General features: G+C 37.9%; 1 protein-coding gene across 1 annotated transcript in view; it reads left to right on the forward strand.

Moving 5' to 3' along the window:
- LOC108878813 (inactive N-acetylated-alpha-linked acidic dipeptidase-like protein 2) overlaps window positions 1–19413 on the forward strand; it is a 330935-nt gene that overhangs the window by 305943 nt on the left and 5579 nt on the right. The window contains exon 18 of the mRNA XM_051077222.1: window positions 8990–9188. Within this exon, the coding sequence (XP_050933179.1) occupies window positions 8990–9188 (199 nt within the window). The remainder of the gene's footprint in view (window positions 1–8989; window positions 9189–19413) is intronic.

Below are 19413 nucleotides of genomic sequence, written 5' to 3' on the forward strand. Positions count from 1 at the left end.
GCCATGATGTCGTGACTGTCTATGCTTTCATTTGGTATTCTCTCACATCTGAAATGGGCACAATGGAATTCACCCGTACATCTTTGCAAATTATGTTGTTGTTGTCAGGTTTGCAACACTACTCATAAGGCTAGTTTGCAAGCACACTTGCTAGCTGGAAACGAGTCAACAACAATATACTATACTTACTGTCAGCTGCTTTCTGAGCTAGAGTTAGTTAGTGACAGTACATTAGGACAAGCAGAGGTAAATTAACACTTGCTGCTGGTTCATTAGTGATACAATTTTTACCATATGGAAAAATGTTAAAAAGCTGTTGGTTGGAGTTGAACTGGGTTTCAGCTGGCAATTGTGCTGCTCTTGTGACAATGAGCCATCTGCTGCCTCTATCCCTTGAACAAATCACTTTTTTTGCCAGAGTCACAGTTCAAGGTTCAAGCTTGTTTGTAGCAAAATGGGTGATTAGATTTGCCAGAGAAAAATAGACAGTATACACAGTCCATCCATCCATTATCAATATCACTTGTTTTAAGGGTCACCGGGGGCTGGAGCCAAGCTGACATTGGGTGAGAGGCAGGGACCCTGGACAAATCATCAGTCTATCACAGGGCTGACATATAGAAACAAACAACCATTCACAGTCACATTCACACCTAGGGGCAATTTAGAATCTGCAATTAACCTGCATGTCTTTGGACTGTGGGAGGAAGCCAGAGTACCTGGAGGAAACCCACACAGGCACAGAGAACATGCAGGTAAACAGTCTTTGTAGAAAATGCTTCATATATCTCTGTGAAAGGTAACAAATGATTCTCATAGCTGCCCTCAACTTGAATTAAGTTGGGTTTTAAAATATCAACACTGAATTTGGAGGAAATGTAAAAATAATCTAAAGTAACACATTCAGTAACTCTAACTACTATTTCCAATCATTGTATCAATAAAAGCTGTAGAAGATTTCTTTAAAGTATCTGTAGGGAGGGTTTGAACTATTTCTTTGTCAGATGTAAGCATAGCAGTAGCTACAGAGTCACTCCAGTTTGTCAGTGTGTTTGCTTTGGATGGAAAGCACACGCGTGTTCATGCATATAATATGGATATGGATTTGCATTTCAGAATGCATATGCTACATTTGGAACACAGTAAACACAAACATGTTATATTTAGAAAATGCTAAACCCTTATATGCCTTTGGAGCTAACCCAAGAAGCTGTGCCTTGTTTGTACTGAGTAGTGTAAACATAAATATTAAACCTAATTAATTAATAAAATAACGTGTATAACATATTTCAGAATGAGAACTGAATTGTAGTTTCCTAGCATCAAGTCATTTTCAATGTACTGGATTAGACTGAACTGAGTAAGAACAGTGCAGAAGAGACACTGACCTAAAAAGTCATTTTTCCCATTTACATTTTGACTGTTTGTTTAGTGTTGCCATAACAGTTTTCTTTGGCCTCACTTGTCCGTTGTAATTCACAGACAAAGCTTGACATTTAACTGTTATGTGTTGGAATGGTTTGTTTGTTTGTTTGTTTTACTAAATTAAAAGCAGAACAGCCACATTTCTTTCAGGTTTTCTCAAAAATATGCCTCACCTTTTCAATGAACACATTTTGAAAAGTACTCAAATGAACATGAAGCAGTGACATACTCTGGTGCCTGCTTGTAATCAGTAAAGTAGTGTTAATGGTCACCAAGGACATCACAGCGACCTCTGCGAACCAAAGAAATAGCTGAATTCAACATCTTCATTCATTTAAAAAAAAATCCTGAATACAGCTGGAAACATCCACTTTACTGTGCAAAACTGAAGCAGGTCACTATACAGCAAGAACTGGAATTGCTGAACAGCTGCTGCAATGCAAACAGATGATCATTCACTAAGTCCCGCCCCTTAAATGCAGATTGTGCCTGCTTTACAGGAACAGTGTTGCTCCTTAATTTCATAGTCTGCTGTCTAAATTGCCAGGTGATGTGGTGGTTTACTTTTACACTGCGATCTGTAAGCTTTAGTTATCTGTATCTTTTGCTGCTGAGTCAGTTTCACATCCTGGATATATCCCTCAAATGCATGGTGCAGATTCTTTGTCTGTTTCCCTCTGAAACTGCTTTTTTGTTTTTTTCCAAAAATTGGATAATATTTCTTCAGGGAGTGCAGTTAGTTACAGTATGGGCACCATTCCAGCTCCAACAGCTTGACAGATTAGCAGCAGCTAACATCAGTGGGGTGGAGCTTAGCAAAGGGTCAACTGTCCCCATCAAAGTATGTCCGCCAAAGTGCTTGTTTTTACCACTGACAGACTCAGATTGTTGTTTTAGGTGTAACATTACGTGACAAAATTATGGAAAGGATTCCTACAGAGATAGACCTTTTTGGTAAAGAGTAATATCCTTTTTGTTCAACCAGAAACAGACATTATTTTTAACAGTGTTTTCTCATACAAAGAATGCCTGGAGGAGCTGAATCTGTGTTTTGGCCTTGTGTTTCCCTATACGTTGGTGTTCTAGTCCTGTGACGAACTGGTGGTCTGTTTAAGATGTTTCCTTACGTGCTCTTTCACTCAGCACATGCTGAAATGCTCCCATGTGGCATTCTATATTCTTAGTTAACCTACTTTAACTCATTACCATAAAATCACTGTAGAATGCCTACACATCAAATGTGAATGAAAAGAAAGCAATGTATTCTTAAAACTCTGCAGATCAGGTGTAGAGGCAGGGATCCATGAAGAAACATACCTTGAAATTCCACTTACTGCGCTTACATCCATGAGATGAACAGCACATTGTATGTAGGGCTACAGCAAAGCATAGTCATTGAATTAAAATAATTTCATGCTAGTCTGGAAGTGCATGAATATGTCAAAGCATCAATGTTTTTAGTTCCCCAGTCATACTCATAATGGGGCCAGATACACACGGATACACATGCACAAATGTGTTCAATGTGATATGATAAAGTGGAAATGGAAATGTAAGGTGTGAGAAGTTTTTAGTCATTTTCATTATGTGTTGATTGTTTTTGCAGACTGTATACCAAGAATTAATTTGCACTTGTCAAATGCATGTTGTAAATTTCAAATTCTGTTGTGTGCACACTTTTGTTATTCTTTATATTTATTCTGATCTTTGCGTTTTCCTGTTTTCATCATTTCCCCGCGTCCTTTTTCAATTTTCCATTACTATTAACTACTCTGATGAGCACTGGGATGTGACCACTACTACCAAATTTTTTTAGATTACACCTCTGACATTTGTTGACCATGATTTAAATGCAGCATCAGTGCTGTGTCAGTGAAAATTTACAGATTCAGATTACATGATCTATGTGATGAAATGAATTATTGATACTACATGTGTTATTAATAACACAGCTGTGCGCAAAAGCCATGTGCAAGAATGACAGCTTTGTTTGAGGACCTCTCCAGTGCCAGTAGGTGAATTGCACTTCTTCAAAGAGACTGGTGGGGCAAATATATATTAAGGGTGTGTCTACATCTATTTGTGACTAATTGTGTGGGAATAAGGCTCGTACATGTTAGAAAAATGTCAGAATGATCGGAATTAGAATCAGCTTTATTGGAGAAAGAATTTATATTTATGTATACTTGGTACTTACATACAACATTACATGGCCGTTTTAACTGTTCATGAGAGTGATGGTGTTTGGACAGAAACTGTTCTTGTGTCTGGTTATGTTAGCCAACAGTGTTCTGTAGTGCCTACCAAAGAGGAAAGGCTGGAAAAGGTTACAGTACGTTCAGGGTATGAGGGTTGTACAGTGATTTGTCCTGACTGTTTTCAGAATCAGCAGATGTATAACTCTTGAAGGGAAAGACCAATGATCTTTTCTGCAGTCCTGATCCTTAGTTGTTGTATGTGCATAACCTGTTTGGTAGCCAATCCAAACCAGACATTGATGGACATGCAGAGAAGAGACTGGATGATTGCAGTGAGCAACTGGATCAGCAGCCCCTGAGGCAGGTTGAACCTCCTGAGCTGGCTATCTCCACAAATTTGAACATGTTCAGCTCTAGAGGGCCAGCTGTTTGACCTTCCATCTGTACACACACTCACACGTCCATCTCAGATGAGGCCGAAGACCATTGTGTTGTCTGCCAATTTCAGGAGCTTAACAGAAAGGTCTCCTGAGGGGCTGTCATTGGAACAGTGTGGAGAACACACATGCCTCTGGGGATGATTTAGCATATATAAAAGAGCACCAATATGTGCGCACAGCCTTATAAACCTGACAGACAAATATGTATGCATTTGTCTGTGTTTGTGCTTGCACACACTTTCTAGTCATAAAGCTACAGTTTTATACGTCTGGCCTCCGGTCACTTTCACAGAACACAAAAGGGGAGGTATGAAATGTTCACTTTTTCCTGCTGTGAATGTGATGGAGAGGAATCACAACAGTACATAAAACTATATAAACATGGTAGGTAAGCTTAGGTACAAATGCAGAAAACAGCACAAATTCAATGCATGCAAGATATATATATATATATATATATATATATATATATATATATATATATATATATATGATCTATCTTCTATTATTTTATATTTTAATCAAAAAGGCAATATTTTTGTTCAAAAATATTTCCTACCTACATCTATCAATGAAAATCAATTACACAGTACACAACCCCAACATTTCCAAACATCTGTAGATGAAAAAAAAGAGAAAAATAATCCATGGAATAAAAGTATCACTCTAAAGCTCTTTTGCTTTTCTCTCTCCTCTCTGCCACTGTTATTGCAGGAGGCCAAGTCCCAACTGCATACCCAAATACAAACACACTCACACAGGTCCCTGTGTGTCAAAAGATGTGATGGATTACAACAATCAAACAATATTTCATGAGTCCCAGCTGGCTGCAAGGAGCCAGAGCCATTTAAATTTGTAGGAGAGAGCAGTTCTCTTTGTCTATTTTTGTCCCCACTGTCTTCCCCTCGCCTCTCTGATGAGTCACGCTCTGTTCCCAACAAACTGTGATGCACTCTGATCCAAAGACACACACAAATACACTCCAAGGTCTGTTAATTAACACCAGTATGTTGGAAGTTATTAGTTTAGTCTCTTCTTTGATAAGAATAAAAAAAAAAAAAAATTACACATAATCCTACAATGATCCCAGACAGATGACGCTGCGTACTCTCAAATTCAAACATTAGAAGCATCAGAAATATGCCATTTTGTGTACATGAATCTTTCATAGCAAGTCTGGTATAATTTACTAAGAAGATGCTATTACATATAATATATATGTGTGTTGTTTGTTTGTTTGCTTTTTACAAAATGTGCTTACAGGCCTAGTTCTAAAACAAATTCACAAAGGGTTCATCTGAAATCCGTAGGGGTGTACTTGTGTGAACACTTTAAAGTATCCAAAAACTGATTATGGCCCAGTTTATAGCTACTCATAACTGGATCAAGCAGTCATCACTTGCAAAAGCACATAACAAAAGCACATAATAATAAGCAAAGGTATGTTTTTGTGAAAAGTTGACAAAGCCAAAAAAAGCATAATCAGCTTTGACGTTTACATGATACAGTGGGATTATTCGTTCCAACATTTCCATCTAGACTGTAATTAACCTGTTATATGGATGGGTGATATATACAAGAACAAAAGACAACACAAAATAAAAAATAGCATGTTTTAAAGCCCAAGAACAGATTACGCTGAAACGCACATGGCATCATATTTGCTAAAATATTCTTATGGGAATCTTCTGTTGAATAAAGCACAGAGTCAACGGTTGTCTTACTGTAAGTTTAAATTCATACATTTGCAAACAGATTCACTGCACTCCTCAAGCATGAGACGCACAGTGAGTACCGAGTACAATAGATCTTAGGTTAAATACAATTCAGACAAGGTTATGTCCAGAGAAGAAATGAGAAACATCCTCAGTAGAGTACACAACATCGCAGCCCTGAGAGAAGGGCATCAGCACCCTCAGGAGATTAGCCTCGCAGCCTCATATCAACTCCTGTCCTTGATGGGGCTAAGAGCCCTACCAGTTAAGACTTGTTGGTGTGCAGAGAGTGAGGCCCCATGATCTGATTGTTTGTTCACAGATCTGGGGTCTCCACTATCTGTCCACTTTTGCTGACATGTAAAACAGGCTGGAAAAGAACTGAGCATGATAATTCATAAGGCACAATTGAAGTACAACATGAGTGATCAAGATTATCAATAAATCACAATTATCATGAATCATATGAGAATTTCCATTACAATATTCTAGTCATTTATTCTTTTTAAAATATCATAATGTAACTTTGCTCTTGGTCTCTGAAGCCACAAGTGGTACTGAATGCTGTTGGGATATGAGTCAACTTGTAAAGTGGTTTTTATGCACAGAAAATCAAGCCTATCAATTGCTTCATTGAATCTCTGACTGTGGTCCCACTCACTGAGCTGAAGCACGGCTGAACGGTATAAATTTGTCATGATCCTCGGCTCCCTGAGCCAGAAGTGTTATTGCTGTAACAAGCACACCAAACTCTGTTTAGAATTCTTGATATTTTCAAAGTTTCCTCGCTGGATATCAGAGATGACCACTGGTTTTTAACGACTCGTTTTTAACAACTTGAACTTGCTGGGCCTGACTCTGGCAGTTTAAGCCACCTGCTCAGTTACACACTTCTCGCAGGGGAAAGCTCACCATAGTTACATAGTGCAAGAACATCTGTTTGCAATGCAGTTGTAAAGTAAAATAATTATATACGGATGCTTTGAACCATGAGCTACAAAACAAAGGTCTTACCCCCTGAATGGATGAGTTGAGTATTTATTGAAGCGTTTGCACAGGCTCATCTCTACCAAAGTCATCTGGCAGGAGTGAGCCTTTGGTAATATGCACATAACTTGTGATACATCAGTACAGTACATCAGTACAGTGATACAAAAGCAGGAGAGAAGAGAGAGAACAAATACTTGGCTTATAAGTATAGTGCTCTCAATATTCTATATTTAATAAAATATATGGATATGGAAATATATTGAAATCAATGAATATGTATTTCAATAAAACATAGAGGGCATAATCAAAAATACATTTTATATTTAGGCTAATTGTTATTTTGTATGTACATGGAAATTTAATCAGTAAAATAAGCCACAAAGCCACAAGACAAAACACCGATTTTTAAAATGATGGGCTGTGATTATAGTCAAGGGTCAGTACTGCAGTGTATACATTTTAATGAGCCCATATTTTTCATGTACCTTTAATATTTTCATGCCCATAGCTTATTCTCCTGAAAGCACCGCCTGTAGCATGTGTGACAGGATGACAAATTCCAATCTCCTGCCAGATGTGCTCCACCCACACCCTGACCCCCACACTTAGACTTTCCACTGTTTTCACTTTCAGGGCTCATGTTTGCTTTAAACACAGTACACATCAGACATTTAAATAAATATTGATTTTTTTTTTTTTCATTGCTCATTCTGATTTACACACACAAGTAATGCAGGTAATTGATTCAACTCTTACATGTAAATATAATCGACAGGACCACAGTTCAAGACAACCAACACATCAAAATGACCTGCTCCTCTTTAAATTCAGCATATTATCACATTGTTATCATGGAAAATTGTCAGTTTATGTGATCATGTGAACAGCTAAAGAGGATATTTCCTCGCCCGCAGAATTGCACACTGTGGTATCATTGTGCTCATGTAATTGCATTCTGACTGACTGAATGTAAACTACTTAGAGATGAACACCTGGACATGAATCTTTATCTTCATACAGACAGTAGCACAACAGATTTTAGCCTTTCCAAGATAAGCCCCCTGGATTCAGCCAGATATAATTTAATAGAGCCGAGAATACAAGGCAATTAACTGTAAATGCAAGGTAATTGATTTGCCGTGCCAAGTGTACTGTAAAACAAGCCTGTTTTGTGTTGACAGGCTAATGAGGGCAGCATTGTTGTGTTGTTGTTTTTTTTTTTTTCTTGGGGGGGGTCTGCATTGTTTTGTTTTGTTTATATGTGTGTGTGTGTGTGTGTGTGTGTGTGTGTGTGGCCGCTGGAGTAAATTGATCAGTGGATATAAGTGAGAAAGGCAGAGAGGGTCTGTTTAATTTGGTGTATTGAGTGAATGGTGTTATGGTGGCTAAAAGACAGACAAGGGAGGAAAGTTTTAAATTATGTCCTGAGTTGGTGTGTTGTACAAGTGTGTGCGTGCCTGTGTTTGTGTAGCTCCAAAGGTATGACTCAGAAGATGGACAGGTCGAGGTCAGTGATTTCTTATTTGGCTGATACCAGCAGCTCACACCATAATGCCAAACACATGACTAGCAGCATTTCATCACGTGACATGTCTCCTGGTGGAGTCTGTCAGATATAATGATTTCATGATGTGTTTCATGATACATCCCATGTCCATGCATTATCTATACCAGCTTCTCCTGGTATACATTTTTACTTATGTCTCCCAAAGTGGTGCTGGTGCTCCCATATTTTTTTTCTTTGTCAAGGATGAGGTCCACAGTTCAGGCCAAACCACCTCTAGAAGCGGACTGGCTGATCCGATCATATCCCAACCTGTTTCTACTCTGTGTGCTTTAACACCTGTATTTACATGTGTTTTCTTTACTCAGAAATGATATCCAGGTACGTCCAGGTAGTTCGGATCATATTTTATTGCTCAAAGGCCCAAGTTTTGTCACCATGACATCATGTTATATGTTTTTGAGATTTTGACTGTGATACTGTGATGACATTGTTGAGAGATGTTAGTTTATTTTTTCAGACCACAATGAGTTTCAACATGAAACCATCACCTCTTCTTCTCAATCGGACTCTATTTTCCACATGTAGTTTTCTTTACCAAGTGTGTATAAATGCAATTCAGCGATTGAAACAGACATTTACACATCTTAAAATTTAAGGTCAGTTTTTTCATGTGTTGTTTCTGTTACTTTGTCCTCTCCCCATATATGTGTCTAGACAAAAGCGTGGTGTTGTCGTCCTTGCTGTCCTCAGCCTCCTCTTTGAGAGACCACACGGCTTTCTTCCAGTCAGAAACTATGCGGCCAGCCAATGACCCTAAAGAGCGTGACCCGTCCCACGTGCGGATGCTCAACGATGTGCTTCGTGACCTGGAGAAGAGCTTCATCATCCCAGAGACGCCTCCCGGAGTGTACAGGTAGGAGAGAAGTTACTGTCTCATAGTTGCAACAGTGGTGTAATGTGGTAGGAGGTAATGAGTATACTGTCAGTCCCAAACCCCCAGTCAAATATTCAGCAAGTTTGGAAAATCTTAAAATAGGTGAAGTAACGTTACATAAACTCATTATCTCATAATCTTGAGCATCATTAAATTTTGTGTTTTACATGTTCAAGTTCCTTCCAGCGATTTGTTTCTCGGTGTTCTGTTTTTCTGGTGAAAATTACACAGGTCATACAGACTGTGGTTTTATGAGTCTGCAGCTCCTTTCTGTTATCTTTTTCCATTGCTGATTGGTCTTATTATCAGCTCCAGTTAGCATTGGAAGATCTTAAATCTTACCTGACCTAGCTAACTTGTACCCTTAACCTATAAACTCAAATTCCAGCATTACAAGATATTTATTACAAAGTACCCAGTGAAATTATCTTGTTATGTCAAATAAACTTCCTTCCTCACAAATCGCAAAGCTGAATTGTTGAATATTTGGAGCCTGCCTTGTTACCACCTATGTTTGATTACTGGTAGTCTTTCTTCTTCTCTACCTTTGTGTACATAGTGTTGTTTCTTAGTGTGTTACCACCACCAGCTGATGATCAGTGGAATTACATAAATACCTTGGCAGGAATGTTTTTCATGTGGCCAGCTTATGTGTGTTTGTGTGTTTCCTTGTGTGTTTGAACATAAGATATAAACAAAATGGAATCTACATTTAAAAATATCATTTAAATGAAACAGTTCACATCAATCCTCAAGGACAGTATTACCCCGCTCCAGACCTGGTCTCCTTTCCTGTAGTTCATTCAAAGGTGAATGCTCCCTGCATTGCTTCAGTCATTCACTTCAGATCTTACCAACAACAAAACAACAACTCAAAATGACAAAATAATCCACAATATGCTAGCTCTTTTTGTTTGTTTTGTTTGTCCTGATGTCTCTTTACTTCTGTGGTTGTTTTGTAGAAGGAAATATGGAGACTGTAACCTTCCACAGATTTTACATGAAACAAACAGAAATGTTGTATGGTACTTTTTTTTTTATCTCTTTTTATCCTGCTCTTCTTCTGCACCCAATTGGAACTCAACTCAAAAATTAGTGCCAATTGGTTTATTGCTGCAAATTAACTCCTGATATTTGCACAGCAGTAGTGGATGGAGATGTATATAAACTCAGAGTTTCTTTTGCTAATTTTTGGGAAATTTTGTCGAAATTGGCACTACATTTAAATGGGTACCCTAAAACGAGTGTTCAGCGGAACTTCCTCTGAATGTTCTCTCGACCATCTTTGTGACTGTTTTGCTTTGTCAAAATGTTTTTGATATCTATGCCAAACCTTCTCTTTTTATTTCCATCATGGTGAGGCTCTGCTGTGACATGCCGTTTAAAGCTAATGATCAAATATCACAAGCACACTCGAGTCCTGAGCAAGTGGTATTCATCAGGCTGAAACAGCCTGATGAATACCACTTGCCAAATACAATTTACAGTGAAACTGTGCAGGTGAGAGGGTTGGCAAAAATCCAATTTATAACACTGGTATGAGCAAGCCTCAATGAATATAAGGGGAAGAGGTCTGGATAGCAATACAGTGATGTTCTTGCATGAGGCCTATTGATGATTGCGTATAATACTGTGTAAAACAGTTTCTATACAGTCTGACAGTTTTACTTCTCTTATGCTTAACTATTATTATTCTGGTGTCCCCCCCCAAGGAAAAAAACGTGAGCAAAAATAGGTATTTAACAAAACACACACAGGAAAAGAAAAACTGGTCATGGCATTGATAGTAATTCTGAAAATGTGTAAATTTATTATACCCACCCTTCAGCATAAAGAAAAAAATACACAACTCTCCCTCTTTTCTGACCTCCTCTCCTCCCCCTGATAATTTTCACACAGTCCCTAAATCACATGCAGTCCCATATTGTGGCAGCTGTGATTTAAATCCTCCATCCGCCATCTGTCTTACATTGGGTGGATCCACATCTTTTTCAACTTGTTCTACATACAGAGCAGAGCAGCAATAATGTAACATAAAACTTGAACTTCACAGTGAACACATATTTATTCCTTATGACAAAAAAATAGAAAATGGAAGTAATTTACACCAAACTGTGTTTATATTTTTTCTAAGCAGCAGCAGCAGCCTTTGAGGGCAGAGCAGCAGTAATTCACTGGCTCTGCTCAGTACATTCACTGTACAATAAAGTGTGAGCTCCAGATTAGCTGATGAAGTTGTTGTAGTCAAAGTGCCCAGCTAAAGAATAAACTCAATTAATCATATCAAATCACATTTACTTGGAGGACAGCTGACCTTGACTCATGGTGGGGACTTTTTCTCTGTGATTCTATATCTATCTCAGAACAGTAACACCTCTGTTCTGTTTGATTTTAGCATCCACACTGTCTGGTGTACATTCAGCCCCACCCCCAGCTCTTTAGCTGTCTACTTTCCCACTTGATTCTAATAGAATAAATAGCTTCTGCTGCTCAGTGTTATTCACAGTTTATGGCAGTAATAGACATGTTAATTGTTCTAGACTGCCATTAGCATCCAAGCTAAAATTAGCTGCTCCATCATGCTTGGAAAGCATTAAGGCTTAATAGCACTCATTTATAAAGGAAGTTACCATTCCCTCACAGGACTAAGTCAATTAGACTAAGAGAGCACTGAACAGTCTTTAAACCTGTTTACTTTGACCATTTATGTTGTATTTTATGCAACAAAACCTAAGAAACATTTTTAAGCAAAATAAACACATTTTTGTGATATTTATGGTGCACAGCTGTGCAGAACTGCAAATTTAAAATAATGCCTATGATGTGTATCACTGTGGTTATGTGGATGATACTTGTTTCCTTACGTAACCATTAAATTGTTAAATTGTGTACAGAGCCTTAAAATACTTCTCAATCTCATCCAATGTGTATTTTAATATCTCTGGTGGCCTTGTGTAGTACTTCCTGTTTTATTTTGAATTTATTCTCTTGGTTTGGTCTCATGTGCTTTACTTCCTGTCTTCGTCTCTTTCCCTCCTTTTTTCAGTCCCACCTGTGTCTCGTTTGTAATTAACCCTGTGTGTGTATATGGTCCTGTTTTTCCCCCAGACCTTTGTCACAGTATATTGTGTGTTCCTGTGTTCTTTTCTGCAGCCCATTGTGCTGTTTGTTTTTCTGGTTCCCCAGTGTTTGTTCACCATGTGACAGGAGTGAGATTCAGGACAGTAGGTGAGCTTGGTCACAAGGTCAGTGGGTGGACTTGCCATGTGCCATGAGGGATTTAAACTTGGTTTCACCTTTAAATGTCTTTTTCTTTGGAGTTGTACAAGAATGAAGCTGAACAACTGCATTCTTGCTCAATTTAGGAACCAATAATCTATTACGGAATATATACAGAATACAAACAATAACACAAGCAACAGTAACACTTGGACACCTGGTAGGTCTTGCTTTGGTGCTAGAACCAGGTCAGGACCTTGAACCAGACTTCACCAAGCCCTATCATCTTTCCATAGAAAACAAACTGCAGGAGCTACTCACAAATCGTAACAAAACCACATTAAAGACATTCAACTTTATTTTTGACATGACTTTGGTTTGGATTGTGGAATTAAGTTGCTTCACTGACGGCCCACTAAAATCCCTCACTTTTCAGCCAGGTCACACAAGGATTAGGCACCAGGAGGCCTGAGAGGCATACAATACCAAGAGTGAAAAATACGTAGGAAAAATGTTCCACTAATACCAAGTATTAGTAATATAAGCATTGGCAGGGAAAGCCACTGTAGTTTTAAACTGTGCAAAAAAAATAAAAGAAAAAGAAATAAAATAAGAATGTATGTATGTGTGTATATATATATATATATATATATATATATATATAAAATTTATAACAAGAAGATGAGGAGGAGGAAGGAGAAGAGGAGGAAAAGGAAGAGAAAGAAGAGAGAAATTCAATTCAGAGTTGCAAAGTGCTTTACATGGTTGAACCAGAATTTAAAAAAATAATAAAACAAATAAAACATGTTGAAAATAAACTTAAATAACAATATTACATAAAAGAACATACCAATAACATCAATAATAAGATTTTAAAAATAGATAGTGTTTTGAACTGCGATTTAAAAGATGTCACTGATTCTGCAACTTTAAATCTTCAGTCAGGGAGTTGAGCAGCCATAACAACAAAAGCCTGTTCACCTTTATTCTTGAGCCGGGGCTTAGTGAAATGGCCAGCAGAGCCCTGGCTGAGGATCTGAGGCTGTGCTCTGACTCAAAGGGGAGCAGCCATACAGCAGTTTAGCAGGGAGCTAAACCATGAGGTGCTGTAAATGTAATCAGTAAGAATCTTAAAATCAGTTTCAAAAATCACTAGAGAGGGCAGGCTAAAGCAGATCTGAGTTGATCTTGTCTTCTACTACTTAGCTGTGTTTTAGTTGAAGGTACGAGGTAGTTATTTGACTTTAAATAGACGAATTACACTAATTACAATAATCTAACTAAGACTGTATACAATTGTATGTCCTTATGGTGTCCAGATTTATAGTCTTTACTATGGAAAATAAAATAAACCCTCTTATTGCCTTGATGTTTACAAGCAGGATACTCTGGCAAGGTCTCTGAGACTTTGATTATCATTATCCAGCATGTTTAACAAATGGATTATCTTTGTAATATTGTAAATCCACTTCACGTTTGGCACGTCGAACCTTCCCTCTTTTTGGGCGTGAACAGTAATATCTCAGACGCTGTGACTATTAGGTAAAGCAGCATATGCTAGGCAAAACTTTATTATTTAGCTTGCCCAGTTACTTGTATGATGTACAAACATTGGAGAGAAGGTACTGAATTATGGGCAGGGCAACTTGTCCAACTTCTTCTAACTGCATCAGCAATGGCAGTGGTAAAACATCAGTCAAGTCCAGTCTAACTTGCCCTTTTCATTCACTCGTGTTACATTTATATCCCAGGTGTCAGCCCAAGAAGACTTTATCAAAGGCAATACATGCAATAACTCCCAGTGCTTGGCTGGTTATTTGACTGCAAGGTATCACACTTAAGTGGAACTGGAACTGATTGATTTTTGGCTTTAATATTTATTTTGTTCACTCATCAACATTTCTAGGTCAACAGGAGGCCAATGTCTTCACCTAAAGTGGCCTGATTTAAACAGACACAGAAGACCTTCTTACTTGATAGGAATACTGTCCATTCTGCAACAGACAAGGATGTACATTTAAGTGTAAGAACCCAGTGAAGTTTGAAATTCGTGTTAGGTGGTCCTAACCTCATCATAGTAATTTGTAGATTCTTCCAGTGAATGTTTGCTTAAAAGTACACCTGGGTAACATATGTTTTTTACTCATCATTTAAATCTAACTTGTGTTTCAAGTGCAATGTGTGTGATTTGGGCAACTTTGATTGTATGAAATATAGATTCAAATAGTTTGACAAAACCATCAAGCTTTCTTTGGAGAGAATCAACATTTAGGAATACTATATTTTGAAGGTAAAAGACCTGGACTGTGTCTTTCAAAATCAGTATGCTGACTTCCTGACAGGTGTGTGTATGGAAAGGGAACCTCTCTGTCTGTATGTGACAGTTTGTGTAGTAGTTCTGAGAGTTAGCATATTGATTGTATCTGTCACATTTCAGGTCTTTCACCGCCCAAACTATCTGGAAGTTTGACTTTATCTATCTCCCATTTATTTGCTTCCAGATGTAATTAGTGCCAAAATAAAGGTCTAAATTCTCAAAATGTCCAGTTTACCCATGAAATAAAAGTAAATTTGGAATTTTATTTTCATAATCTTATCTATATAATCTTAGAATTTCCTGTTGGAAAAGGGGGATAAGCCAGAATGCTCTCACTATGAAACTAAACCTCATAAAGACATACCAGATTACATACAGACACACCATGCAGCTGTCAGTGTTGGATGGATGGTGCTGCTCCTGTGTGAGTGACACCTGGGACTAGCAGACATAGTTTAAACCTAATTTGTTGTGTTACAGAGCAGGAGGCAACTTCAATTAAGAGAGGATGTCAGGCTGCTGAGGGCACACCAGTGGATAGCAGATGTCTTTATGTGCACTCAGAGGTGCTTCAAAAAGACCTCTTTCATAACTGGATATTCACAGACATATGGTCTGTCTGCTGGTTAGCACACATGAACAGACAAGATTAACCTGATTGTTTCCTTTTTCTTTCCTGTTGTCATTACTGCTGTTTCCAATCATTTTTATTATTTATTAAGTAAGTGACAGGTTGCACATTCCATGATTTGTAAAGTGGGGACAAACCCTCTACTTCACTTCACATGGTTCTTACATTGTGCATGAGTGTAATGGATGGTATCATCCTGGTTATACCAGGGTCACAGTCCTCCAAATTACTAGATGTAATGAAACTAAAAGTACCATTTGTTATAGGATTGATATCATGAAATATTTTCCCTGTACCTCAAAACTCCTGCTGTCTGAATTTTGGCTGTATGTCAAGGTGTATATCCCAGAACATTGTTCTTGGAGTACATTAAGTACCTAGAAACCAAACACACAGACACATTAGCTCTCTATTGCTTTTTCTCTCTCCCTCTTACACTCTTGGCTTCTGCACAGCTTTTTATTAACTGTGCAGATCTGACCAGCTTCTCCATAGCTGATGTAATTCATTTAAGTCTTTTTTGTGTGTGGCTCTCACTGAAGAGCTATTTATCTTTTGTTTTATTGATAACACAAATAGCACTAGTTCCAACCTCTGTAGCTAAGCCTCACTATCTGTGTCTTTACCTACAGTTTAATACGGGTGCTTTCATTCAGAACTTCACACCTAACAGCCAATCAGAATATTTCTTAGTGGCCATGGCAGAATATTATGTCATGTATTGTTTTGTTTGGTAATACATCAGGCTGATATTGCCATATAAAAATAATTGTAAAAAATGAAAAAAAAAAAAAAAATGTGTGGGCAGTTAGCACTGTTCCACAGCAGTACAACCTCTCTCTCACCTACTATATAACAAGTAGAGCATAGGTATTGCACCTGTATCTGTAATGCCCCTCTGTAATGTTTGAATACAACCAGACATTTGACCTATGGCATGTTTGAAACAGAAACCTGCAGCCCACCTGCAGGTACAGACAAAGGATGAATGATGGTCTTTTAGCTGTTGCTAATGACAGTGGCAAAATGTATAATATTATAGATTCTTCACTAACAAAACAAGACATCTTCAGGATGTATTTATTGTTTGGCAACAGTTACACTGTGAACAAGATGTAAGATAATGCTGAGAGATTTATGGAATGAGGTGGAAAGTTAGGGTGTGACAGTTGAGGTGTTGGTTTTCGGTGCAGGAGACTGAGTTTGTGTCCTGTTCTAGGTTGTAAAATGATTTTACCCAACTTGCAACCTAAAATGTTTAAGTTGCCTAACCCTAACTATATCTGAATCTAAAAGCTGCAGTAATACATATCTCTGTATTAACAATGGGTCACATGGCTATATGTGATTTGACATCACTCATAGTGTTGAATCCACAGACAGTTATCAGCAATTAATCATTAGCTCTGCAGTTCCGTTCAGCTCTATAGAGACTTTTAGCATCTTTCAGCTCATTGTTTTAGCTCAGTCTCACCACTCTCAGACAGGTACCTGCTTACAGTGAAAAAAATCTCATGGACCTACTGCACAGTACCTGACTAAACAGCAGACAGGCAGAGTTAGTAAGCAGATGTTGAACACAGTGGAGCATTTAGCAGCTAAAGACCCAGATATTTTCTCAGAAGTTGATGAAAACCAAATAATAATAATAATAATAACTGAAAATTAAACTTACAACAGGTTGCCCAAAACATGGCTCCAAATGAATATGTTGAATGTTGCTCTGTAAACAGGCAGCTGTTTGCTAACATAGCTGCCATATCAACTTTATAAGGTGATAATATGTCTGTGTTGTGCTGCACAAAAGTGTCCAAAAAAAATCAGTTAATGCAAATGCAGGTTTAAAATATCACAGAACTGTTCAGTTCTATTCAAGTGTCCAGAAAGCCATGACAGTGTGACATGTGAACATGAGCTAGCAATGGAATTCAGCCATCATAAATTTTATCATTTACACTGGTGCTTTTTCAACTGTGTCAAAATATCCTCCATGAAAAAGCACTATAGTGATGTTTTGTCTGTGATACAGGGTTAGTTCTTCTACCTTCCTGGCAGCCGCTGATTGTGATGCACTTCATGAAGTAAAATCACCTTGCGGCAGCCTGAAAATGACTTGAGATAGGCAGTCCATTACAGCTGATATATTGTGTTTTATATCAGTGTCTGTTGTTTTATTTTTGCCTAAGGTATTTTATCATTGTATGATAATGCAGTTGAAAGTGCAGACTCATTTGAAAGTCTGCTGCTGACTGTTCATGTGCTGCTCAGGAATCTAAATGGAGAGAGTGACTGTCAAAAACACTGCATTCATGAACTACAGTGTGTTAAAATCAAAACCCAGAAGACACAAAGTAAGCGAACATGGACACTGTGCTGAATGTGACAGCTGCTTACACTTTGCAGCAAACTTTTTGTATATTGTTACATCTAATTAATAATGTCCACTGTCACTTGTCAACAAATATTACACTACTCAAAACAGTTTAAAGTCACAGGACCAGCCTCACTGGTGTCAGATACTGGTGTTATGTAGTAGAATAGATACAGAATCATCACAGTGCTCTGACTTTGAGTCTAAATTGTGTGCTGAAGGTCAGTGTTCCTTCACACCCTACAGCTCACAACTTGTGTCTTAACAGATGAAGAATCACTCCATTTACTCTCTAAGACTGTCTGTTCAGCCACTTTAAGAGAAATCAATGTACTTCAGCCCCGAGGAGAGCAACCGTCCACAGTCTCTGCCATTCTGACCTACAAATGACTACTCTGCTACCCCCAAAGGCTCGCCTGTGTTTATATATGTGCTTTGCTTTATGTGTGTGCATGCTGTCGTGTGACAGGAAAACAAAGAGGCATAGATAGCGGGGTCTTAAAGGACGATAATTCATACGGTACAGAATTTTCGTGACTTGTTTTGTGACAGAAAATTAAGCGGAGGTCAAAATATGTTTCTGTGTCTGTGGTGATTGTCTTCCCCTGAGTCTATGAGTACATGAATTATATTATCATGGCAATTAAGCTGTTGGTGAGAAAAATATTTATCAGCTGCAGCTCAGCTACTCTGAAAAGATGAACTGTCAAAAACCGCCAAAATCTGAAATGATGACATGAAGAATCTTTTCAACCATTTGAATCAAGATTGACACAAAAATGTTGAGTAACACTAAATCCATTTTTCTTGAGTTAATAAATTATACACACATTAATTTTATTACTGTAAATTCTCAAATAGTTGCCTTTATTTGCCTCAGTGGCAAAGAACCAGAGCATTGCTTGGAACAGAGATGCTTTTACTTCTAATTTCCCCAATTCCCTGGTAAATGTAAACACAAAATGTCCTCTGTGTTTACTTGTTCTCTTGATAAATTCAATGTAAATTGCATTTCTACAGCACTTATTCTGTTAGTACAATGGTTGAATCATGTCACACTCACCACTTCTCCTGTATCATAAATATCATTTTCATTTATGCATTAATTCCGGTTTTTCCACTTTGCCGTCTTCTCATTATGAGTGAATCACCCACGCTTCTTGAAGAAAGTTCCCCCAAACTTTCCATAACGCAGTGGATGAAAAAAGGGAAGTAGAGATGAAAATAAAAACATACGAAAATGGAGACGGTTGAAACATGGCAGGCACTGCAAACAAAGACTAAGCAACAATAACAAGAGCAGCTTGTGTGTGAGTAATGAAGATATGATTTGTTTGAGGATTAAGGCCTGGTTTTAGGGATGGGGTTAATGTTAGGGTTAGGGGTTAGGGAATGCATTAAGTCAGGTTTCCGCAAAGATAGGTGCACAAGGAAAATACTGTGTATGTGTTAGTTTAGTTATTATGCTTTTAATTCCATTTTTTCTTTTTGCCATAAAGCCAAAAGACTATGTGTTTCTGTTAAGAAGACAAATCCGGAGCAGCAGGTTATCATGACATAACTCTGCTGTTGTCTTGATAGAATTAGTGGAAATGTATGTTATGTTAAATTTACCACGACTTGTTGTAGTAGTCCAAACACATTTCCCTCAGTGTTTTTTGCCTGA

The sequence above is a fragment of the Lates calcarifer genome, linkage group LG17 (genome assembly GCF_001640805.2).
Source record: "Lates calcarifer isolate ASB-BC8 linkage group LG17, TLL_Latcal_v3, whole genome shotgun sequence".
NCBI lineage: Eukaryota > Metazoa > Chordata > Actinopteri > Centropomidae > Lates > Lates calcarifer.